This window comes from Lissotriton vulgaris, chromosome 7, assembly GCF_964263255.1.
Source record: "Lissotriton vulgaris chromosome 7, aLisVul1.2, whole genome shotgun sequence".
In the NCBI taxonomy this organism is placed as follows: domain Eukaryota; kingdom Metazoa; phylum Chordata; class Amphibia; order Caudata; family Salamandridae; genus Lissotriton; species Lissotriton vulgaris.
Window position 1 is genome coordinate 1,621,827,894 of NC_141695.1, and position 26,323 is coordinate 1,621,854,216.

At 43.9% G+C, this 26,323-nt stretch overlaps 1 protein-coding gene across 1 annotated transcript in view; it reads right to left on the minus strand.

Moving 5' to 3' along the window:
* Window positions 1-26,323, minus strand: part of CCN5 (cellular communication network factor 5) — a 158,751-nt gene that overhangs the window by 110,983 nt on the left and 21,445 nt on the right. Inside the window, exon 3 of the mRNA XM_086929038.1 lies at window positions 22,677-22,925. Coding sequence (XP_086785164.1) covers window positions 22,677-22,925 — 249 coding nt within the window. The remainder of the gene's footprint in view (window positions 1-22,676; window positions 22,926-26,323) is intronic.

The window sequence follows — 26,323 nt, forward strand, 5'->3', positions numbered from 1 at the left end:
AATTGCCAAGAACGGAATGCTTGCGTTCCCTGCAAGCCTTTTGTAGTGTTTAACTTATAACGTTATGAACTTCAAAGGGGTGTGAACAATACGCCTTTGTCTCTGAACATGGGATAATGAAGGAAGTGGGTATGAATAACTGGTAACGAACAACTGACACACATCCTTACCGTCTTCAAAGCTTTACTGTCAAAAAACCCACCCATCTATAGTGCCATCTAACTGGTAATAAAGCGGCTAGTGTAAAAACCAATATAGGGACCAAAATGACAGTGGTGTAGCACCATTAAGAGATGTTAATTTTATTCCAGGCTTCCAGCTATCTCTAAAACGATGCACTATGTATATTAGGGGAGAGGATGTAGCCTAACGGCTAGAGCAGTTGACCTCGAAGCTGGGTGTTAGACCTGACAGTCCCTAGTTGGCAGGGGAAGGTACCTTAGGCCAAATAGAGACCCTTGCTTCCATGTCAGGGAAAGGAAGGACACATTCTCAGATAGCCCCCGCTCACCCCCTTGGTAGCTTGGCACGAGCAGCCAGGCTTATCTTCAAGGCAAATGTGTAAAGTATTTGCAACCACGCTCTCAGTAACCCAGTGATAACACCACAAATGGACTCCACACGAGTTTCATAAAAACAATTAGATGTTTAGAATAATAGAGAAAAGAAGCTACGCGATAAGACCGCACGATAATAATCCAACATATGCGTATTTTTAATATTTCATCTTGCCGGTTTTTAGACCAGCAAGCCCTTGTAGGTTCTTGCAGTATTAATGAGCAATTCTCAATGATCCAATGCAGTCCTAATGCAATGCTATGTAATCCGTAATGCAAGAATCAAGCACTTCGTAATGTAAAAATAATGCAGTTCGTAATGCAACAATCAGGCAGTTAGTATTGCAAAAATAATGCAATTCGTAATACAACAATCAGGCAGTTCGTAATGCAAAAATAATGCAATTTGTAATGCAACAGTCAGGCAGTTTGTAATGCAAAACTAATGCAATTCGTAATGCAATTATCAGGCTGTTCGTAATGCCAAAATAATGTACTCCGGCACCGATCGCGGTGCTCCGGACGGTCTCTATCCCACTCTTACTGACTCGCAGTCAGCTACTGCCAAAATATGCCCCCACCACTGTTATGATGGAAAACAAAGTGCAGCTCCATACTTTGGCCCCTGTACTGCCACTACTCAGCAAGTACGGGCCGGGATACGGGCTTGAGCGGAGGCTCGCGCTTCAAAGATGGGAAAGGCCGATAGCATTTCTCTCGTAGCTCGCACCCCGCCCCAGGCAGTGACACACTCACGCTCCCTGAGCGTTACTTGGGGGGGTACGGTCTCACTCTCCTCTCCTCTCCTCTCCTCTCCTTGCGGCTTGAGCCTCTGATGCAACTTCGTTGATCTTGGGCAGTGGAACTCGGAACCCCGAAAGGGGTGGTTCGAAGACTCTCTTTGGCAAAGGCAGGCTCGGGCCGGGAGCGGTGAATTCCCACAGCTTCTTTGGGGATGCTGATCCGGGCTAATGGCAATGACGATCGCAGCACTTCTGGTCACGCTGTCGATTGAGCAGAGAACAAGACTGCTCCAGGACACACAGTCAAGGGGCAAGTTCTCACGAAGGTTTCAGGCTGCCACAGGGCACACACACCCAGCGTCGCTGAGACTCACTTGAGCTTCGGGTGCACGCGATCACAGGACAATCCTCACAAAGGTCTCAGGCTGCAAGAAGCACATGCGCACTGCGGTGCTGAGACTCACTTGGACTCCAGGTGCACACGATCACGGGGCAGTTTTATGAAGGTCTCAGGCTGCAAAAAGCACACGCACACAGCGTTGCTGAGTCCCACTTGGAAACTTTTATGTTCCTGAGTTTCCACAACAGGGAGCCAGCTCTTCTCGGGCCCTTGGGGACAAGTTACTTCAGGATACAGCACACAGCAAAGTCCTTTCAAGCAGGAGAACACAGCACACAGCAAAGTCCCTTAGCCTCTCCTTGGTTAAATCACCAAACTGCAGGACAGCCCCAGAACACACAGCAAGGGTCAGTCCTTCTCTTCAGTCTCTTCAGCTGTTCTTCCTTGGCAGAGGTTCCTCTTGACCACGAAGTAGTTTTCAATCCTTTTCAGTCTTGATCAGTCCCTTTCCAACATTCTGGGGTTTCAGCTCTCCTAGTTATACCCCTAAATGTCTTTGAAGTCTTTGTGCTCAGGGGGGCCCTGTTCAAACCAGTTCTGGGTGTCTCCCGTCCAGTGACACCTTCTTCCTTTGATTAGTGGGGTCTGAATCCTCAATCACTTCTGCCCAGGGGGTATCTTGGACCTTCCATAAGGTTGTCCGATGTGCATAGAAAGGGAAGGGTAAGGCCTGGCAAGTGGGTGCACTTGTCAGGACAACATGGCAGTTTACAAAACTGTGCACAGGCATTGCAGTGGCAGGCCTGAGTTCTCTCTTTAAGGCTATGTTGGGTTCTGGTTCATTAGATCTGGGAACCTTGGGGTTTGAGCGTAGCTCTACTTCCTTTCAGGCTACTTCTGTGGGTGACACAATTAGTGCTGCAGGTCCACTAGTAGCATTTGCTTTACCAGCCCTGGCACACATAGTGCACTTTACTAGGGACTTTACTAGTAAGGCAAACAGTGCAATCATAGACAAGCAATTACCATTACACAGTATACAAGAAGCACCTGCACTTTGACACTGATCAGAAGTGTCAAAGTGCCCAAAGCATCTATGTTGGCAACACCATGCCCGAAAAACGTCTAGGGGGAAAGCAAAAGGTTTAAGGAACTTTAGCCAAAAACGGCCAAGTCCAACACTGGGGAGCCAGGTTCGAGTCTTGGCAGGGATGCTCAACATTCTGTGATTCTGGGAAAATCACTTAATCTCCCCATGCCTAACAAAAATGAATGGGTTCATCTGTAATGAAACTGGTGCTTATGCAAAGCTCTCTGATACCTAATATATTTGGGTCTAATTTGCGCTATATAAAACTCTATAAAGTAAAAAAATATAAAAAATAAAGAGCTAACACTTTCAGGCCAAAGTGGATATCAGTTACTAGTGATGAACAACTGTGACCGAAGCTGAACATCCATAGCACCTTGACAATTCACTGTCACCCAAGCCACCCATCGATAGCGCCTTCAATACTTTAAGTAAAGTGCCTGGTGTGAAAAATAAAGAATGACCTAAATAAGGACCCAAAGAGCAGTTGAGTAGCACCAGTAGGAATTATTACATTGATTCCCTGCTTCTAGCTATCTCTACAACAATGCACTATATAAATTAGAGAGCAAACACTTTCAGACCAAGGATTTTTTTATGCTCAAATTCTTTTTTTAAAAGGATCTTACACAAATAGTTTTAAAAGTGTTTATAATATAATTTCATACATAGACTTTCAACAGAAAAAATACAAATAATTTTACATCTAAGGAGACTCTTTATAGCTCGCAGCAGCTTAAGGTGCCCCAGCAACTAGGCGCACACCCCACACACAGCAGAGCACATTTAATAAAACCTAAGTTACATTGATCATAGGCATACACACATCATACAGTGGCAACACAGTACCAGAACAGAAAAGTGCAATCAGTGCTGGCCTCCAGTCACTAAAGACCCCAAGCGTGTGCCACACGAAGCCTGTGCATGAAATTACGCTGTGACCCCTGCCTGTTTCCTAACGGGGTAGCAGCTGTATTTCTGGCACAGACATGCGAGCCGATGGACCCTCACTTCAGTGAGGGCACAAGAAGAACCCGCGATCCTGTCTACTGCATTTCTGTGGGGACCAGTGTCTTGGAAGACGCAGTGATGTTGCAGCATAGAGGTAGTGACGAAACATTAAGATGGCTGCCTGATCAGTTTAATCAATGTAAACATAGTGTAAAGGCTAGAGCAGCCTACTTTTAAACTGGGGAACCATGTTTGAGTCTCTGCAGGGATAATCAACAAAATGTAACAAAGATTTTGATGTGTCGTAAGGGGCATGCAACCATGAGGGCGTTTGGTGCATGAATAGGTGCCTTCTGGCCTTTGATATCGGTCAGGCTAACAATAACAAGCAGTGACGGGCAGCAAGTAACAATTCCAAATAAAGAGTTCTAAAAAAAAAAACAGATAAAGAATGAAACCATAAGGAGACTGTACTTGGCCGGTGCTCTTCTGGCTTGAACGGAAGTGAGGTATCACCTGCCAGAGCGAGTTAAGAGGCAGCAAAAAAGAGCGACACATGGGTGAACTTATGGCAAGCAGCAGGCAGGAATAACATAATTTTAGTGATCACAGCAGGTCTTGTAGGCAGCGCAGTTGAGCTGACTAGGCTCGACCTAAAAAGAGGGTGATCTATTGCTTGGTTAATGGGATTTGGCATTACTGCTTTATTAGTATGCGATCCCTGCTTGACAATGCAGTTTGGAGGACCCTCTACCTAATCCCCTCAATAAAGTTGTCTTTAAACACTATCATGTCTTGGCCAATCTGTCTGGCCCAGAATATTTGCCTCAAATACTCACCAAATTTGCTTTAAAATGCACACAACTTCACCAATTTTCTAAAATAAAACTTAGAGGGGAACTCCTCAGCTTCCTCCAAATTGGCTTTAATTCATGGCAAGTTTAGAACAGTGTAATTTGACCAAAGTGCTTTATAAAATCACCTCTGGCATCCCACAAAAAACCCACAAATGAATTCTTCTAAACTGCAGAGTCAACTAATGTTTTGTGGTACTTTTACACAAAGTGATGATGGAAAGGATACCCACTAATGTTGATAAATTACAATGCAGGGATCCCAGCAGTCCCTCAAAGTTCCTTGTGGGGGGGTTTATCTTGATCTAGACCAAAAGTCATCAGCCATAGACAGTAGTCAACAGAAGAGAAGACATTGTGAGAGTAGCTTTTAAATGTCTCATGTTAGATGACACGATGGTACTGTTCTCTGATGGTGTAACCCAGCCACCAATATTGTCCTCAACGCCTCACTGAGGAATGGCCGGGTGCCATGCAGTTGGAAAAGTGAGAAAATTCTACTACTGCTAAAAATGTCTTCTGCCGACCCCTTGGTGGCATCCAATTGTAGACCGATCTCACTCCTCCCTTTCTCCTCTAAAGCCCTAGAGAAATACGTGAATTCAGTTATCACAGATTTTGTGGAAACTTACAATCTTTTCCACCAGAGCCAGTCCGGTGTTCGATCTAATTTCAGCACAGAGACTGCTCTGCTCGAAATCTCTGAGGCCATTAAGGAAAAGCTAGATAAAGGAGGTAAAGCGGTGCTGATCTTGCTGGACCTCTCTGCTGCTTTTGACACTGTGCCCCATGACTAACTCCTGCATAGATTGCAGGAGTGTGGCCTGGGCGGCAAGGTACTCAAGTGGTTCTCCCCTTTTTTGGAGGATAGACACCAAGAGGACTGGTCACCTCCTTTCGCCACTCCCATTCCCCCTATGAGGGTTCCATTTTGAGCCCTACACTTTTTAATCTATACATTGCTCCCCTTGCTCCCTTGGCTGAAGCATGCGGTGCAACAATACTTTCCTATGCTAATGACGTGCAGCTTTTTCCACTTGGGAAGGCATCTTGGGGACATCGGTTATCCTCCGTTAAGCTGCATGACACAATTCCCTAAGCAGAATCAGGCCATTCGGGACAGCTTCCCCTTTGCAACTGGGCTCTTCAGTTTTAAGCCCTGAAGTGCCCATGACCGAGTGTCAATCAGTGGCACCTCACCACAGAGTGGGGGGGTGGGGTCAGCAACTCTCACTGACCACATCCCACTGTGTGACGAGACAGGTACTGAAGCCTCCTCTCATTGGCTCACCTTCGGTCAGCCAACAAAAGAAGGCAGCAGTCCCAACCCTCCTGGGAACTCCGAAGCAGGGCTATGCAGGTAAGTGTCACTTTTTTTTAATGTTTGGTGGGTATGTGTATGTATGACTATTTGGGAGTTGGTGTTGTGCATGGATGTGTGTGTGTGCTTCTGTGTAAATGCATGGGTTTGACAGAGTGTGCGGGTGTTCTCCGTCCACCCCCTTCCCTGCTAAAATTACCAGCAGCCACTCCTGATCACTAGCTTACATCAAAGCATGTGGTAGATGGGAGCGGGTGTATCTCCAGAACTGGAGATACCCATGTGGTCTTGGTCCCAGTAATTCCAGGCAGGGCCGGACTGGCCACAGCGGGCACGTGCAATCCCGCGGTGCGCCGCACGGGTAGGGGCCGTATTTGGGCCCCTGGGGGGCCGTTTTTGTTACGGGCCGTTTTTGTAGCATAGCTGTAAAATTGGCCCTGTACCAAAATCGGCTGAAAACCGGCCCGGCAAAGAGCTCGGCGGCACCTTCAACGCCCCCCCCCCTACGAACGGTTGGGGGGGGGGGGTTGGGGGGGGGGGCGACCGAGCACTTTGCCAGGGCCGGTTGTGGTTCCCAGTCCGACCCTATTTGACTGATCAAGAAAATTACGTTTTCCATATATTCAAATTCATCTGAACATGCATCCCAGAGGGCCCAACAATAACAGATCTAGATGATGTGCCGACATATCTTAACTTTCAACTCTTTTGTATCGTTGCCTGCACTGTGCCTGCAGCCTCGCCATTCAATAACATTACCCGAGACAACATGGTTTTTGTTATGCAGATCTTTGGAACAAAGGCGCCCCCTTTCGGACTATTAACAGAAAAGGTGTATTTAATTGCTGTGTAATTTCATTTGGCCCGTTTGCTACCCAGGGTTTATGGAGCCCGTAAAAAATAATTAATTTTATTCATGATTCAGTATGTTATGCTAAACATGTTCTGAGCCTGACTTCATAAATACCTCTACAGTAATCGTGTGAACAGGATGTTTTTACTTAAAGTTAAGTTCCCAGAAATAGGTGGTAGTTTTACCAGTGTAAACATGAGGCATCGAAGTGTTGGATAAATCGCAGCTTATAAAACCAGGGGCAAGATTCCAGATTAGATGTTGCTCATTGGACCAGGTTATATAACGAAAGTCAAATACACAACCTAACTGTGCTTACGTTTCCTTGGCGACCAAGAACTGTAAAGTGCGCCTAGTTGTTTTATATTTTTCTTTTAAAAAATAAAGCTAGCATTGGTAACTATTCAGCGGAAAACTGTGTTATAAATTTTATGCATTATATATTTATGCGCACTATTAATGTGTAGAATGTGCAGTTAATCTAACATATATACGTACACACTGACATGTGGCTATTGCATTTAAAACAAATTTGCTGTGATTTGTTAAAATGTCTTTTCATGGCTTATCCTAACTAGGCCTTAATTCGGCCTCAACTCCATCTTGCTCAAAATGGATACCTTCTCCTGCATGTTCACTGTGCAGCATCTTCGTAGCACATATTCAAGGAGAGTCATGTTTGTTTATTTTGATTCACACTGTACTTGCTGCTTTCCAAGAAAACTTTCCTACATGGGCACTCTAGGGCTTTATGCTCGCTCCCTATATTGCATCCATTCACACTAGTTTGGTATGTTTCTTGTAACTAGTCTATCCTGCCATCTCCGGGTGACATTACATAGCATACAGTGGGCAGAATCAATATTCATGTGATGGGATGGGGCTTAGATAGTAAAGAAATGTGACTTTTATTGGGACTGTGCTCTGATTTTTTAAAAGCATAATTATTTTGCTCGAACCATGGTGAGTCTGCTGAACCTAACGCTTTTTTATGCAACAAACCTGTATATAAACCTCAGATTTTTTCTAAAGACTTTCTGATTCTACTAGTGATGCTATCCGAATTCCTATTGGTTTTGCTTCCCATTGAAACATAGGTTATTTCTTGATTCTGCTCATATTTCTGTTTTGTCCTATTACCAAGAGAGCCTTCATGGCATTAATTCTTTATGCATCTATACCTTATCATCTCTGTATTCTACCTTTTTAATTTTTGTAATAAATCTTTAAAATATATGTTCTTGCCCTAGAACTCAAATTTTGACTCTGTCCTCACTTAATTCACTGTGTTCTGACTTGCTGTGCCTGTAACGTGCCTTATCTTGGGGACACACTGTCTCATAAAACTGAGGTTTAACAATGTCTTTTATTCATCCATCTGTGGGTGTGCTTTTGAGGTTGACCTAAATGGTGGCTTCTGATTTCTGCTGTGATCTATCGGGTTTGCGTTTAAGTGAGACAGTAGTGATCTCAGGGGCAGATTTTCCTATTTTTCTTGCAACGAGCATAGCAACAAAATTTACTGTGATGCATTGCACAAGTGGGAAAATCCTGAGCCTTGCCAAATCTACTGACACATACAAATTCCAATGGCTACACAACCTCCCGAAGATCCCACGCATTTAATGTGTGCTGTGAACTTCAGCACAAACGTAATGTGTGTTTTTTTAAGGATCTTCAAACATTTCCTCTTGTTAGCGCCTGCTTCAAAGAGGCATAGGGCATATTACCTACAAACAGTGATATTTATCGCTAAGTAGGGTTAGCAGCAAAATTATTATCGCCGCGCTTAACCGATTTTTATCGCTGAGATAACTTGCTATTAGCAAGGTTTATCTCAAAAGCGACAAAAATCAGGCGAAATGTGTGAATATCGCTGACAATACACCGATAATCACGCATTAGCGTGAAACAGCTCTTAGCCATGTTATCCACCTCCCATTGGATAGCATGGCTAAGAACTGGTATTAGCAGGGGTTAGCTTATAGAGATATCCGCGCTTAGCGCGAATTTTTCCATCACGTCGCCTTTGTAGGTAATAGGCGATAGCGATGTTAGCGACTGTTTTCAGTCACTAACATTATGGCACGCCCACTTTGCATGTCATTAGCGATAATTATCACTGACATGCAAAGCGGGCCCCAAAATGCTCGCTATCACCTACAAGCTGTCGCTAACTGGTGTTAGCGACAGCTTGGTAATTGGGCGATGACATTTTCGCCGCTTTAGCGGGAAAAAGTCCTGCTAAAGCGGCGAAAAGGCCCTTGGTAATATGCCCCATTATTTTTTAAAGCAAATCCTAGCCTGACTATCTTAGTAGATCTGGCTTTGTGTTAAAACCTAAGTGGGTGTTGCAGTAGCGGCTCATGGAGGGAGTGCCGCGGGGCGGTGGGGCAGGGGTGGGGCAGGGTGGGGGGGTAGAAAACTCCAGCTAACGGCCGACCGGAATAATGTAAATAAATAAATAAATAAAATGAATTTCATTGCACGCGCTGAAACGCCAAATGCATTTCAGTGTGCACAATCAAATTTGTTTTAATTATTTATTTATTTACATTATTCCGGTCGGCCGTGAGCCAGAGTTTACTACCCCTCACCCTGCCACTGCCCCACAGCGCTGCGGCACTCCCTCCACGAGCCGCTACAGTGTGTGTGCTGATCCTCCCCAGTAACACTCCAGTAACAGCCCTTAGTGCAGAGCAGCCAAAGCACCACAAAGTTAATGTTTCCACTTAGAAAAGGGCACATTTACAGTGCAAAATACCTTTTACACTTAAAAGTAAATACCAGTGTGTCGCTCTGGTCACTTTGTGTCGCGTTGCAATGGCACAAATCCTCAGTACATCTGGGCCTCAGTCTTCTATAGTTACGAGATTGGTAAACGAGTACCATTACATTTGTAGTTAGTAAGACCTTTTATCTACAATGCTTACAAGCGATTGTGGTGGGGTGATAATATGAATATAAATAATGATGATCTGTATTATTATTATTATTATTAGTAGTAGTAGTATTAACATTAGTACTATTATTATTTGTATTATTTTTGTTATAGGTGGTGGTATTATGGTAATAGTAGTAGTAGTAGTAGCAGTAGCAATAGTGTTTTAACATAAGGCAATATGCAAAGCAGTGCATTGCAAACATTTACTTACATTAGAAGGCACACTCATAGCTCATCCAGTTACTCGAACTTGCAGCCTTGAACCACTTGTGACTACTTTTCACAAGATTCTCTTTATTGTCTTACACAAATTGTGATCAAGCATGCTGAATGCTTAGAGCCTGTGGTAAGGTCTTCAGTTTGTTGGTCATGGAGAACTGTTGACTATTGGACATAAAAGTGCACATTACCTACAAGGACTGAGGGCAACCTTGGAGTGTCCCACGGGAAATATTAATCATATGAGCCTCTCTCACAGGACATATTAATCATAGCAGCCTGTTAGAAATTGGGCTACTTGTTGAGGATGTGAAATCCTACTCAAGCAGCAACACAATTTCTGGTATGGTGAAGCCAAAAGTGACCCCAAATTAACCTGTGCCTAATACTGTGGTAGCTTGGCATGAAGGCAGTCAGGGTTTAACTTACAGGCAATGTGTAAAGTGTTTATGCAGTGTTTCAAATAGTAATACAGTGAAAACAGAACACGAGAAACATCCCACTTCAGTTTTTTTAAAATAGAGAAATGTATAAAAAAAATTGAGACAAAAACTACAAAAATCCTATCATTAGAGCCAGAGATATGCAATTGTAAAGATTTAAATGAAAATAGTGCCTAAAAAGTGCAAAGTGTAGACTATGGTTATCTGGACATAGTCAGAAGATCAGGCTGACCGCAATAGAGTGCTGGCCGGGGAAAAGGACCAAGTTAGGCCCACTAAACAAAGTACTTAAAATCCTGGATTGCAGATAGTTACAAGATCCTGCGTTGCGGAGCGGTAGTTCCAAGGAACATAAGGGACTGCAATGCGGAGTCGTGCATCATCGTTGAGGATGAGGTGGACGAGGGGCTTGCGATGCGAAGGCCTGCATCGAAGATGCGTCGCGCACCAGCGTTTCCGAAGAAGCTGCGGGCTGCGATGGGAAGTCCTGCATCATCGTCAAGGCTGCCGTCGAGGAGGGGCTTTTCACGTGAAGGCCAGTAGCATGGATGCACACGCAGAGGCAATACCGAGAAAGCTTCAGGCTGCAAGGCTTGGTCCTGCTTTGGGATGCGTGGTGCTGTGGCGGTCATGAAGTTGCTGCACGGAGATGTGTTGTCCTGCATCGATTTTGCTCACAAGACCAATGTTGGGCTGGCAGAGCACCTTCCGGACCACTTCCAAGGGTCCAGGACTGGGGTGGAACCACTTAACAGGCAAGACTCACATCATGTAGAGTCCAGGTACTGGGTTCAAGGTGGTTGGATCCTTTTCTGTCCTTGAGGCTCTAATCAAGAAAGCCAGATAACTAGCCCTTGGAGTCACTCTAGTGGAACAGGGTCAGAAAATGCAGCCCCAGTCCTCAGGCAGCAGGGCAGGCAGGTTGCTGTACTTCTTGCAGAGCAGAACAGCAGACCTTCTAAGTCTTCCACAGGTCCAGAGGTGTACTGAACAGTTGGGTCTGAGGGTCTACTATGTATAGCTGGTACCCAGTTTGAAGTGGGAGAAGGTTCTGGTGGTTTCCACCCTCCAAGGTGTTTGGGTTTTCATGACTCCCTGCAGTGGCCCCAGAATATCTGGGTACACAAAATATTAGTGTCCAAACCCTATATGACTGTGCTGGGCAGAGCCTTTGTGATTTGCCAGTGAGGTAGGTGACAGCTCCTCCTACTCCTCATCATGTCAGAGATGGCTATCCGGCAAAAACCCACTTTGTCTCACAGTGAGCAATACAAAAAAACCAACTGCAAGCTACATCTAGTCATGTGACCCAGGACACAGGCTGCAGGCTCCCCATGGTTGGGCAAGAAAATGCCAACTTTCCAAGAGTATACACATTTTATATGCCTACGCTAAAATTATTCACCACACTTTTTTCTTTTTGGGTTCAGGTTTATGGTTTCCTGATACCTTGGTTTTTATTTTACCACTAGTTTTTCCAATTCATATTAATCATTTTTTAATGTCAAATACATAAGATCACATTCATCATGGGATGTATCTGCCCACTAAGGATTTGTTTGAAATACGACAATAATACTTTACACATATTACAAAAAACAATAACTTTTTTTTTTGCTGTTAAACACAATACATACGTAAACAAATGATTTTTTATTAAACCAGACTTGAAATTTACAAACAAGAGTCTGTACCAAATGTCACTATTTAGATGAGTCTCTTGAATACCCGCAATATACAAGAGGTTAACTTCACTGCTTAATTTGTCAAAAAAAGAGGGGGCTCCAAACAGAGTTCCTGGTTGCCTCTGCTTATAGGTTTTGATTATACTTTTTTAAACTGCTTTAACAAATTCTCTGGGGGAGTTTAACAGGTGGCTGGGGCAGGCCCCAAAGGAGCTAGCATTGATGTTTGTGGACCACTGGAAGTGGCTGTGTAGGAGACACACCCAGAGTGCAGCAGGTGTCTGCAGCTCAGAGGCCCTAGACCCCACGGCAGTGACCCACTGGTGAGTGAGGAGTGAGGCTGGGTGCTCGTGCCCTGTGGCAGCAGCTAGGACTCCTTGCCAGGGGCTGGTGTGCACTCTTTGTCGCCTCCCCCTTGAGGCTGCATTCCTGGAACCTGCTGCGGCTCGGAGGGGCGCAGCACCGGCTCCTGAGGAGGGCAGCAGCATGCCAGCTGCGGGGCAGCCCCTGCCCGAGGCCAGATAAAGAAGACAAGGCACTGAGGCAAAACAGAAGGAGATGAGAGTAGTGCAGAAGGGGCCCCAAGTCATCTCTGTGGTGAACGGAGCGGCCAGTAGGGGGTCGCCTGGCGAGGGACCCCCAAGGTCAGAGGGCAGAGTGTTGAGGACCCAGCACCAAGAATGGGCTGCACCAAGGGGGGAAGCCGGTGCCACAAGGAAATCCAGCAGGCCGACACAGGAGCGTAGGTCATCTCCTGATGAGGGCCGCCGACTAGGGTTTTGAGGCTCATACTGCAAAAACCCTGGCACCCATCCAGGATACCAAGACTACATTAAAGAATAGGATAGAGTCGGTTTCTCAGGATGTAGGGATGCTGCGTACAGACTGTAGGAAACTGACAGAGAGGGTGGTCACTGTAGGAGCTGACACTGACGGTTGCCGAGACTGATGACCACCTTAGGAAACTGGAGGCAGAAGAGGCAGCCATGATGACAAAACAGGATGACATGGAGGGACGCTCCCACGCAATAATGTTCATATTATGGGGGTCCTGGAGCGTGTGCAGGGTCTGTCACCTGAGCTGTATATGGAGGACTGGCTTGACCTAGTGGTGCTGAAGGGGACACCCTCTAAAGTGTTTAAGGTGGAGAGGGCTCACACGTTCCTGGGGGGACTCCCACCATCAGTGTCCTGCCCATGAGCAATCATGAGGAGGTGCCTCATTTAATGTGATAAAGATCATATCCTGCAGGTGGCATGCAACCAGGGAACCTGGCAGCTAGATGTGAGGGACTATGAACATCTATCCTGACTATACCACAATGGTGCAGAAATTGCGTGAGTGATATCTGGAGGTGAAGAGGCAGCTGCAGCAACTCAACATCAAGTATGCTTTAATGATCCCAGCGAAGTTGCGTATTGTGGATGGGAAGAGTGTTCATTTTCACAAGTCCATGGCAGCAGTGTGGGACTGGTTTGAGGCTAAAGGTCCCCATGCTGAGCCACTCTGAGGGCGACTGTGCCGAGCTCTAGAAATCCCAAAGGTAGAAGCAGGGGAGACGATGTGAACCCGGATCTATCACCACTAAAGTTCAGTTGGAGTCTGTAAAAGCACGGGTGGTGGCTGAAACTCAATATAATCAGACGTGGTCAACTGGCAACAAATGGGCCGTTCTGGGTCAGGATAAGGAGTCCAGAGATGGTGAGGCCTCCTCCACGGGTGAGGGGCACAATGTAGAGAGACTGCCAGTGGTGACCCCCTTGACGGTGGACCTAATTGCCTGAAGAAGAATCGAGACTCGGCAGGACGGTGGCCCACCCCATCTTAACCCTGGTACTGTTTCACAAAGACAGGATGGGACAGCGATTGCATATGGGGGGTGACAGACTCTATGAACTTTGAGGAGGTGGGTAGTTTTAGGCTTTCTGCAAGAGGTTGTGGGTAGGGGTGGTTACTGTTATGGGGGGAGTTTGTTCAACCAGACAGCAACTCTTGAGGAGGATATTGGAACAAATGGGTGCTAAATGAGCACAAGTAGGGCACACAGAGTAGAGAGTCCGGGCCCAGGCAGTGTGAGGAGCAGCAGACTCAGGGTCCTTTCCTGGAATATTATCAGTTTTGGTACCAGTTTGAAGATAGAGGTGGTCTCAAAATTCTTATCCCGGCATGACCTGGACACCGTCCTATTTCAAGAAACCCACTTGATGTGCAAGAGGTGTGGAATTTTCAGTAGGGGTGGTATTGGATGGTTGTGCATGCAGGGTTCTCTCTGGACTCCAGGGGTTTGGGATCTTGGTGCATAAATCCGTCCCCTCCCACATCACTCAGATATGGGCGACCATGAATGGTTGTCGGCCAGTCGTCATAGTTACTTGGAGTGGGCTGCCCTTGACAGTGGTGTCATGGAATCTCCTGCCGGGATTGCACATGGAGGGGATGGCAAGCATGAGGGACTGGTTGGTGGCCATACTGGACACTCTCACACTCCTTGGGGGGCACCTCAATTTGGTGACACAGGGGGACAGGGACATGATTACGCAGACGGTGCACCAACCAAGATCAGATACAAGTTTGATGACATTCATGGGTTTCATGGGCCTGGCTGACCTAAGGCGGGTGCACCACCCTAAGCAGCCGCAATTTCCATATGCGGCCAATGCCATGAGATTGCTGTCGAGACTGGACAACCTCCTTGTCTCACAACATCAGCTTTATTGATGGGAGGGACACCCAATACTTGCCAAAGTGCATGTCCGACCACGCTCCAATGCTTGCTGTCTGTAGGAGGCCTGGGATGGGGCGGAGGACAAGTTGGAGCCTTGACCCATAGGAGCTCACGGATTAGGACTGTAGGCAGTGCTTGACAACAGGTACCACCAATTATTTTGAGGAACACAAAGAGCCAGTGGACTGGGGGGTGGTCATGTGGGAGACCTATAAGACAGTGATCCAGGACCAATTGATCTCCGATGTGGTGGGTAAGAAAAAGTAGAGGAGCAAAGAGTGCAGAAACCTAGAAACAAAACTAGTGCAGGGAGAGGTTGCCTTGGTCTGGGGCCCTACCCCTGAATTAGATATCAGAATTGAAAAGATGATGGAGGATGACAGATGACTGCAGCAGAAGGAGGCCAGGGCTTGCTTTAGGGTGAAACAAGGGTGGGCACATGAATTTGGGGACTGAGACGGGAAACTACTGGCCTGGCTGACTACGCGGGAGGAAGGGCAGAAGTTGACACATAGGCTCAAGCGGAGAGGTGGAGAAGTGATGGAGACTCCAGATGGTATAGGTCAGATAATGGCAGCCCACCTGCATGAGATCGATATGCCATGCATCTAGGATGAGGGAGAGGGTCTTCTTGATCTCTTTTGGGATCTTCCAACCCCTGTCCTCAGCAAGGAGGTGAAAGATGCTCTGGAAGCAGAGATCTCGGACTCCAGGATTGCTGATACGCTGACCTATGAAAGGGAGGAAGGCATCGGGATCAATCGCCTTCCCCTTAGTTTTTCAAATGCCTCCAGACCCAGATAGTGCCTCACCTGGGGGAGTTGTTCCTTGAGTACAAGAGGTAGGGGATACTGCTGAAGGGTCTGCGTCAGGCTCTGATTGTCCATAAATTAAAAAGGAAAAGCGAGGGAATACTCAGCGTCATAACGCCCCATCTCGTTACTTAATGTAGAGGTGAAAGTGTTATAGCCCGGGTCCTTGCTGCATGTATAATGAATGTGGTGGAGTCTCTGGTGCCTGCCAATCAATCGGGTTTCATGCCCCACCGAGCAACCCATCATAATCTTAGGCGCTTGTTTGAATGTGTGGCGTGCTGAGGCAGGATCAGGGAACCAGTAGTGCTCCTTTTACTGGACGCTGAAAAAGCGTTTGATTTGGAGTCGCCATACCTCTGAACGGTCCTACGGTAGATACATTTAGGTTGATCCTTCATGGAGTGGGCTAAGTTGGTGTACTACTCTCCCATGGATGGGTTATAGGTGAATGGAGTACTGTCGGTGGAGTTCACAATAGGGTGCCGCACCAGGCAGGGCTGCCAGCTATGTTATGTTATGTTATGTTATGTTATGTTATGTTATGTTAATTTACAGCGCATTTACACCGACAGGTCTCTTAGCGCTTTGGAAGAGGAGAAACACAGTCAAAGGTGGGAATGTCTTCAGGTACTGAAAGGACTTTAAGCTATCCCCACTGCTATTTGTGGTAGCGCTCAAGCCACTTGCAAACTGTACCTGTAGCCATGCCCAGATTTGGGTCTTCAGGTGGGATAAAGGTTCAGATGATGCAATATCCCTATATGCAGATGACATCCTCCTGTATTTGGCGGAGCCTGGCCATTCTCTCCCACATATATTGGAGATCCTACGGGTTTTTGTGGAATATATCGGGCTCCGAATCAACTGGAGTAAATCGGTTTCATACTCCCTGTGGGGCTAGGCCCCCCTTCCCCGGGTCCCTTTCCGGTCCACTGGCAGTCACAGGGATTTAGGTATCGGGCATCTGTCTAATAAATGACAGAGAGTTGTTTTTCAGTGAGAACCTATGGAAGATTTTGGAGGCATACAACAGAGATACGGGTCATTGGCATTCCCTTCCATTGTTGTTGCTTGGTAGCGCAGAGCTCTATAAAATGATATACCTGCCCATATTTCTTAACGTCCTCCAGAGCACACCATATGTGATGCCGGAGGTTTTCTTTTCAGGCAGGTGGATGAGGTTACAAGAACACTGCTATGGGATATGGAAGTTCCTCAGATAGCCCTGGTGATGCTGAGATGGAAGACAAGGTTTGGGGCTATCACCCTGCCATACCTGAAATTGTACTATTGGGTGGCCCACATGGTGGTTGTGAATGACTGGGTCTTCTCTGATCAACGGGATCTGTGGATAGATGGGCTTTGGGATCTATGGGCCACCTGCAGCTTCTGTATGGGAGGGGGAAAATGTGAAAGCTTCCCCAGCCAACAGCCTTAGTGGTGAATATCTGGAGGAGGGCCGAGCGGCTTATGGACTGGAAAGGGATATGCACTATTGCAACACCACTGTGGGAGGCAGAGGTATTAAAGGAGCTTAGAGAGATTGAGGTCCATCAATGTTGGAATCTGCTGAGAATTTTAGTATATGGGGATGTTTGGAGGGGGGAGACTGTTCCCCCAACCCAAGCTTGACAGACCTTGAACTGTCAGGTGCCCAATATATTTGATACCTGCAGAAGCGATATATCCTTAGGAAACACAAAGCTCTTTTTGTGGATCTGCTGGAAGAGTCATCTCTGGAGTTCAGGGTGCTGGCCTCCCCCCTATATGTGAGTGACATCCTACAGATATACACCATACTGTTGGCCCATGGCCTGCCCCCACTGGATGCACTGAGAGGTAGGTGGAAGGGGGATTTGGGGAGGCAAGAAGATGATGCATGGGGCTAAGCCTGCCGTTACCCACAAGAGGTTACAATACAAATCGAATTCCACCTGGTGCAGTTGAAATTGCTGCATAGGGCGTTTGAGAAACTGCATACAATGGGAGGGTTGAGTCTGATTTAGAGGTATCTTGTTGCATACTGTCTGGGGCTGTTCACGGTTGCAGATATTTAGAGAGTTAGAGTGCGCATCTCTGCGGTGAAAGAGGTGCGGCTCCAACTCACGCCTCAAATGATTACCCTGGGCATTTGAGGGGAGCAAACATTGGAGAGAAACATGCTGCTCTTCTGTAATGTGGCCCTAGCTGTTGAACGATGGGTTATTGTTCAAAGTTGGGGGCAGTCCTTTTGCACCCACACTGCAGGGATGGGAAGTGAATCTTGGGTGGTGCATGAGGGCAGAGGAGCTGGTGGACACAGCCTGGAGTTGTCCTAAATGTGCAACCTATAGCGGGCAGTGGAGAATGATCACTAACTCTGGGGGACGTATGGGGACAAATAGTGGGAGACTCTGGAGGTCCCTGTGCTGGAGGGTCATTGAGTAGGCTGGTGTGATAGTCCCCCTGTTAGTGCACTGCGCATGGGCTGGAATTGAGTGATATGGGAGAGTTCTAGGTGACCTGCACAGTTGCAGAATGACTTACACTGTCTGTCTGGTCCAAGTTCAGGTTGGGAAGGAGTGGTTTTTGACTTGATTGTATTGGTGTAGTTGTGGGCTGAGCAATAAGTGAAATGTACCACTGTTCTCCATGGTGTTATAACAATGTATGCTCTGATACTTGTTGGGACAGCCAATAAAGAGTTTTAAAGAAAAATCAGCAAAACGTGAAGGGTTAAGGCAAAACCTTTGGGGGAAGATCATTCTAAGGCTGACTGGTTTAACAGGCTCGCTCACTCATTCTACAACTATGGAGGTTTACTCAGATGCTGCTTTTTTTCTTTGGCTGCAGAAAATGAAGTAAAGTTGCTTCAATTGACATGTGCAGAAAGGAAGAATTAAGTGGCCAAGTATGAAAAAAATGGCAAAAGGACTGCTTTTTAACATTCTGACACATTTTCATTCAGGGATTTGAGTACAATATTTATAAAGCAGAGTAGGGAAGAAAGAAGGAAGAAAGGGAAAGATGTAAAGGAAGAAAGAAAAAAGAGTTGAATATTATGCACAATGCATAATGTATTTTATTGGGTGACTTTAATATGAATTAGAGATAAATATATGATTATATTAGGATGAAAGGTGTTGACAACATTTTGGATATGGTTTAAGCGTTTGCAAATTAATTTGATCTCTTATGTTTTTTTCTACTGAATAAAAAATAAATACATAAAATAATGCACTTATATCACCAATTACAGAGGAGGTCAATGACTTTTTTTTGTCCTGAATCTCTTGCAAGAATACTCAGTACTCAGTGCAGAAATCTCCATAGCTTCAAATCCGTAGGAACAAAAAGGTATTTCGGATGTGGCCTTGCACAGTGTGTGGTGGCAATGTATCAAGCCCGGTTCTGAATGCACTGACACTTTTAGTTCTTTCATTCCGTCAGTGTATACTGGCACAGTCTTTGCTGGCACACATATATTCGAGGTTAAGAAAGCCTTTCGCAGCACATTAACAAAGCTAATGGGTCTGGCTTGTAAATTAAAGTGCTGGATGCTTCCATCCATGCTGTCACCATCCTGGGACAGAGATCTTGGTGGTCGGGGAGACTTCTGGGAACCACAGTGAGCCTTAGGGCCCATGGCATCTCAGCACTGGGCACTGCTATGCCTGAGCTGCTGGTGAGTTACCAGTGTAGGTTGAAGTTGAAGGGAAGTCAGCTAATAAACAACACCTATTAGAGGATGGAGGTCAACATCAAAGTGAACAGCTTCAGGACGAGTCAAATTGAATGGACCTGTAGCATTTCCAAATTAATGGCGGCAGAAAGTGAGGATGACCTTACTGACATACGAGATTTAGTCCGCAGATGTTGAAAGTTCAAATGTAGCGCTCACTGCCATCGGTATTCTATGCGCGTGTGCCAACACTGGAATAGTTTTGCTTTTGTCGAGCAGAACAATTGTCAAAGCTACCAATGGTGAAACTTAAAAGCTCTGTTGCCTGATTCACAAAGAGCCTCTACACTTGTGGCGGAGCTTCGTAGCTGTGGCGGGATCTCCGCACAGCGTTTTCTCATTGTAGGCATCCCGCCATGTGTGTGGAGATCCCGCAATGACTACGGAGATCCAGCCATGACTGTTCTTTGTGAATCAGGTCCTCATTGTTTGGATAGATCACTTCCGTTTTTGCACATACTTGTTGAAACATGTTTGAACCAATATATCAACACTTTTGTGTGATTAACTCTGATTATATTTGTCTATGTTTATAGTTTTGCAATCTTGTGTCTTTGGATGGGTTTGTTTTTAGGTTCTGGTCTGTTAATAGCCATTTATTGTCTATATCTACTGCGTTCAGCTTATTGGTAAAGCACTCTGATACTCTAGGGTCTTGTAGATACTATAAAACAAAAACTCAATACAAAAATTAACCACCATTCAAGGTCCCTGAAGATGGCAAGAGACATCATGGTGCCAACACCATAGTGGATCCTATTGAGAGGAGGAATATCAGATCCACAGCTTTAGATAATCTCGTCAAGCATGTGACAAGTAATCATGTGGCCATGTTGTCCAGGACTAGAAATTGCTTTCGGGTCACTATTGACTTACTTTAGGGTTGAGAAGTGACAAGACTGAAGCATGAGGAGAAAAGTAATGTTTTAAGCTGGTTATGTTTCATACAGTGCCAATAAACTATAATTGATGCTTGGGCTCTAGGTAGAACTCTAAGAAATTCAGGAATCTTTATTGAGCCAGAGTATATACCACAATGTCAATAACAGTCTAGCAAGTAGAGCAGACTAACTTCTTATTGTAATGTAGAACGAGAAGTTCTCACACTGAATGAATATTTTCCTTCGAAGGGGGCAGAATTTGAGTGAAGAACTTTGGAGCAGATTGCTAGCTGTAGGAGAACACTTTGAACAGGTAACAAATGAACTTGCAGGTCTCTCAAGTGCTGAAAGTGTTTGTGTGTTGGGAGAACTGGAATATTATTGAGAGCTTCTTGTATGTCTATTGACAAAGCAATTACCCGAGGTCACCTTGAGAGATGATTTCCTACTGAGTGAACATTCTAAAGTAATCGAACCTATTGATGTACACCATTGAGTTTTATGATGTATTACAGAATGGAACAAAGTCCTCCTCCCAACTTCACTTAAGTGATAGGATAATTGCTCGCTAGAACAAATAATCTGCTAATTCCTTGTGGATCAACTTCTACTTAAGAGTGGTCTTGGACCAGGAGACAGAAATATGATCAATCTAGTGAATGATTTGAGAACTCTAAAAGAATATCCCTTCTAATTTACTTCCAGACCCGTTGGTCTGAATCATATTCATCCCAAATGCCCAAAAATGATTGGAGCCTGTCCTACCTATCGCAGATGATGGTTCTGAGCCAAAGAGTGGGCAATTCAAGCATTGTCAAGATGTATGGTATGACCTGGGAAAACATTCACAAACCTTCTATAGAAAGTTGGGCTCTTGGATAGAATCTCCGACTCTTGAATGAAATAAATACCTATGGTATGATTGGTGGCTAACCGGAATATGTTTCTCTAAGGAAAAGTGTTGAGTGAAAAATAAATCTCTGGTTTAAAGAAGGACTGCTTGGGTAAATAAATAATAAAGTAGTAGAAAATATTTGCTGAGACACTCTTCTGTATACTGACAGTCGACCTCTAATTGCATGGTCCACAATCTCTTACACAATATAATGGAAGGTCAATAAAAACAAAACATGTCAAAATGTTTAGCTAACTCAACCAATGTTGAAAAAGTAAGTTTCAAATGGTACTTTAACTCTCTTCTCAAAAGAAGCTGTCATGACTTTCATATAACCTCATAGATGACACGTAAGGTAACATCAATCTCTTGATTGCAACAAATTTATTTAATTTGCCTTCGACCGAGTTAAGTGGACTTTGCCTCGAAAACATGCTTGTTGTTAATCACAATTTCCCTTTTTTTAGCACCCAAACATGTACCCAGAAAACTGCCAAACAAATCAGTATGTACAAAATCGATTTGCTACAAAAATAAAAACATTTCTTGAGGAAAAAGCACTTTAATATAAAATCTAATTCGCTCTTACAGAAAATAGCAATTCCTTCTTGTAAAAACCAATACATGTAAAGAAACAGAATGGTTTGGAAAAGAAAGGGGATCCGTGATCATGAATGTAAATTCTGATAAAATCAGGGGGCCCGATTCCCAGAACAAACATGCGGTCCCACCAAGCATATTAGGCGTTTCATCTCTGCAACGGTTTTTATGGCAGTTCTTCCCCCATGAAAACTCTGGCAGAGAGGACACAAAAGGGGCCCTACAGGGCCCCTTTGAACCTCTATACCCTGGGGTGCGTGAAGTGGGCACAACATGTGCACCCCTGTGTGCATGTACCGAGTTCCTGCATGGCATAGACTTTTCATTCCAAACTGTTCAGGGACTGTTTTTAGCATTCCCATTGCAGGACCCATTTTTAGAGGCACGTCCATGGGAACGCAAAAAAAAGCCTAGGAGACAGGATGAAAGTCTAATCTGTGGGTGGCCCGACCACGGCATTGGCGGTGCGACAGCGAGGCGGACCCAGTGCTGCACCGCCAAAGTCGTACTCAGGCCCCAAGAAAGAGAGCTGATGGTTGAATTAACAAATATACTGGTAGTGCAATACTCAAACACAAAAACCCTTATCCCCACTGTAATTTATATAGTGTCTTTCTACTTTGCTCCTAGAAAATTCCCAGTCCATGTTAAACCCAGAAATAATGATAAGAGAATAATATGTAGTTTTAAAAATACAATGCCACAAATACTGCAAGTGGAGAAATACTTGAAAGTAGTCGAACTGCTCAACTCACCTGCAGTGGCTCTCAGCTACCATTTAATTATTTTTACTGAATAAAAAACAGCAGTAATTATGTGTCAAGGTGTTTAATTTTTTTTGCAAAAATGGGTCTATATTTCAAAAATACTTCCAAAGATTAATTTACTGATGTAAGTAAGTGAACCAAACACTTTATAGACAATGGCTGGAACAGGAAGTGGAAAATTGGAGCACATTATCAAGCAGTAGCAGAGTGTTCATTTTTCGTAGTGAATTATAATGACATATTAAACACAAAATGTTAAAATGTTTATTACCAGATTGAGCATCGTTAGGGATTCTGTTCTGTTGTTGGTCACAGATCCACTGGTCGCAGCATTTTCCTGGCAGTTGCACACGCCTTGGTGATGGACACTCTGGAGTAGGTAGTTGAATATTGTCACTGCAGAGTTGAGTGCAGGTGACACCCCCATCAGAACACAAACATTGCATCTTGCAGGTTGGTTGAAAGACCTCGCCATTTTTGTAGGTTTTACCATTAATCTCACAATTTTCATCCTCTTCATCTGTAATCAATGTTACAGATTTTTGTGTAATCACAGATAAAAAAAAAATAAAAAACTAGAGTTACCTTTAACAGCAGACTTCTCTTCATAAACATTATTTTAACTATTATCCTTGCTGGACACATTTTATTTTTGCTTGTAATAATTATTTCAAATTAATGTGTTTTTTGACAAAAATATTGTAACTTTCTCACTTAGAATGGTCCTCCAGTCTTCTGGCCCCAGGGCTCCAACTGTAGGGGCAAAAACCCTGTGTGCCAATGAAGAAGCAATCCAAAACAGGAAGGAACACACATGAGAAAGCTATCCAAAGGGTGAGTATATAAAGTGTAAGACACAACACATTTCGGCAAAGTAACCTTATTAGTAGTAGTAGTTGACAAAGTCTATTTTGCCGAAACACAACGTGTCCTTCACTTTACAAATATACTCCTTGTATCGCGTTTCCGTAAATGTCCCTTTCTTTTTTTGGATTGTATTTTAAATAAGAATTGAAAGGTATATTTCTGAAACTATATAGAGCTTGGCAGAAACAAGACATATGCTAATAGTTGACAGAAGTCCCATCCGCTATAATTTGAGTGCATATCTTACTACAACCTGAACAGGGTAGTACGGACATCTGACAATTGTTGGCAGATGACCCCATGCCAGTGAACTCTAAACAACTGCAGAAATAAGTTCATTTTTTTTAAATACTTGTTAAAATCCATATTTGAAAGAAGAGAAATTAAACATATCCTCTGCTTACTAGAACTGTTAGAGAAATGTTTGCAAAAAACTTTTTTCTTATTATGCAGTTAAACATAGAGCTTTTCACTCAATATGGGTTCTCATGCTGCCTGTGAGCACTCTTAACCTTATAATAATAATTTCTATGTAGGATTGTTGTGATCTAAGTATTGTGGTTGGTGCTATACAATATGCACCGAAGCGTGGACAGTATACGAATACTCTAAACGTCTTTGCAATTATTTAAGACACTACGATTTCTATTGGTGCTGTGGAGGGTAGACTTAATTCTCTACCACATGATATCAATAGACATAGATTTATGCTTGATTATGAGTTGACTTCACTTGTTTATAGACTCAGTGTTTCTCACCTCCTACACTAGGTGAGCCATTAATGAACCCCGTGCAAATCTATATTTCTTTATCTCAAACTGTATGTGCGTCGTTTTTGATACAACCTTGACAACACTTTTTTAACTTAACACTTTCTCTCATTAATCCGCCCTCCTTGTAGTAATTAACAGGATGGGTGTGCACCAATTAACCTCTTTTTAACTACTCCCTAGGAGGTCGCCCACCCACAACTCTTTTTGTCCTGAAGAAGACCCTCCCTGTAAGGACTACTCTCCTACATGTATTTCGGGTCGAAATGTTGACTACATAACCGACTACATATCCACGACCAACCTCCTACCCCAAGCAAGACCTTAACGGCTGAAGTGGAGTTTGGCTCTGTTCATCATTTATGTTTTAGGACTCTCTCAGAGCCTTTCGTTGTGGCCTTTTGTTTAAAAGGGACCACATGTAATTTGCCTTTAAATTGAGAATTACACTTGTCACAGAGTGAATCTGACTATCCCTTTACCCTACCCTATCCATGACACTTCCTTCACCCCCCCCGTTGTGAATGTGGGCACGTATATTGATTACAATTTGGTATGTATATAATTGAATGTAATATGAATTCTAACCAGTCGAAGGAATAATGCAAATCTGAATAAAACTTTTTTGCATTCATTAGTTTTTGTTTCTTTAACTGCATAATAAGAGAAAAGTTTTTTGCAAAAATTTCTCTTTCCGTCTGGGACCCCTTCCCTTTGTACTGATAACTACCCAGGTCCCTTTGACTTTAGTGGGTTTAACCCTGTTTTCAATAATCTACTAGAACTGTTAGGCATCTGCCAAATTATGTAATAGTTGGACATTACTTAACCTGTAACTAAAATTAAAGTGTGTGGAATATACATTGTTATTCGGGATAGGCCTTAGTCGTCAGATGTTTATCCCTAGAATAATACACTGGCATTAGGTAGCATCTATAAAATTTAAATCTGATTCTTTTTTTCTTTAACTTAATTGCAAGAGTAAATGCTTAAACATGACTGGAGGGACAGAAGAAGCTTCTGTGAGAATAGTTTTAAATGCACTGAGAATTTCTTCTACTGAAATAACACACAGTAGCTGGGATTCTAACAATTTAGGAAACCTGCCCAGGCCTAATACTGTTACAAATCTCCTGTAAATGGTTCTAAACTTGAAGTCATAGAAAATACAACTTCCCATATTAATTCAATATGTTAAGAAAAACTCCACTGATTTAAGCTTGACTTTGTGAGAACTAAGCAGAACGTTTTTACTTTAGCTGGAACTTGTAAGAAACCTAATTTAAAAACAGGGTTTCTAGATTATGGCATCTGCAGATTTTTTCAAGCCAATGCCACAAATATTGGTTTCCAAGGCCCTACATTGTCTTATTTAACAATGTTGGGGTAACTACTTTTCTCTAACAATCTGCTGAATTGAGACCTCTCGTGTAGCCTGGCACTAAATTTTACCTTAATGTAGATGAAGCTAAGCACTGTTAGTAAAACATCAAAAGAACAGCATCACATTTGTCAAATCTTTCGAAACAAACATTCAAATGGGTGGCAATAGAAGGCTTATGTGTGATACTTGTTTAGTGTCATTCCCACAAGACGAATAAAGTGCATCAGAGTTCCAACTGCATATCAAGATAAGAAAATAGAGAACTGAAATGCACTCTTCCTTTAAATCGTATGTTCATGTTCTCCTCTCTGAATTTTATTTGATTATTTCTCACCTGGCCACAAATATTCTTGAGAGTATCATAACCAGTAAACTGTAAATATACGTAACTAACATTATACTATAAGAGTAGTTTTTTTGGACTCCAGGGAGAATTTCTTAGGTTTGAGTTTAATTGGCTTAAAAGTAGTTGAAAAAGTGCTCATATGTTGAGGTTCTTAAGGTTAAATGGAGGGAATTTATTGATCATGGAGCTGTTTTCCAAAATTACACTTGTAAGGATTCCACGTTCCCTTGACAATTTTCAAAATAACCAAATCTAATGTAAACTACTCGAATCATAAAGATAAACCATCCTGCAAAGTAAGAAAGACAACAGTCTGTAGGACACAGATTACTCAGGTAAATTCCGAAATTGTTTATCGAGTAATACCACAAGACACATTTTCATATATTTCATATATAAAAGTGGTGTTAATATTCCTCAAGCAGGTAGTCCCATTACGGAGGTTGGCTATTATTTACATTATATTTAAAATGACATTTCTTACCCACAAACTTCAGTTTTCATTATTTCCCAACTGATCTAGGGAGCCTTACAAGCCTTCTATATTGTGC